Genomic DNA, 390 nt, shown 5'->3' on the forward strand with positions numbered 1-390 from the left:
TCCCTACCTTGTTTCCAGGATCTGCTGGCGGATGGTTTTGATGTACTCGAAGCTGTCAAAGCAACAGATGTCATAGACCAGGATGTAGGCATGGACGCTCCGGAGCCCCCTGCAACACACGTCCGCCCACTCCTGCAAGGTGCAGAGAGGGATCAATCCTGGCTCAGCCGGGCCCGGGGGACGCCCCACACCGCTTCGGGGCCGGGCACACCAAGGAGGCTGCTACGCCGGCAGGTCGCAATGGGGCTGCACACTCTCCAGCCCTGACACCCAGCACCCAGCTCACCTCTGCTCTGCCCCGACTCATCCCTACGATGTCTGCATCTGCCCCCCCGCAGCCCTTCGGCATCTCCAGAGATCCCTTATCATAGAATCATAGAATGGTTTGGG

At 61.0% G+C, this 390-nt stretch overlaps 1 protein-coding gene across 1 annotated transcript in view; it reads right to left on the bottom strand.

The window, feature by feature from the left end:
• Window positions 1-158, bottom strand: part of LOC104076637 (ras-like protein family member 10B) — a gene marked incomplete at both ends in the record, with an annotated part of 635 nt that extends 477 nt beyond the window's left edge. The window contains one exon of the mRNA XM_009577561.1: window positions 8-158. Coding sequence (XP_009575856.1) covers window positions 8-158 — 151 coding nt within the window. The remainder of the gene's footprint in view (window positions 1-7) is intronic.
• Window positions 159-390: the final 232 nt, after the last annotated feature.

This window comes from Fulmarus glacialis, unplaced genomic scaffold (assembly GCF_000690835.1).
Source record: "Fulmarus glacialis isolate BGI_N327 unplaced genomic scaffold, ASM69083v1 scaffold23565, whole genome shotgun sequence".
In the NCBI taxonomy this organism is placed as follows: Eukaryota; Metazoa; Chordata; class Aves; order Procellariiformes; family Procellariidae; genus Fulmarus; species Fulmarus glacialis.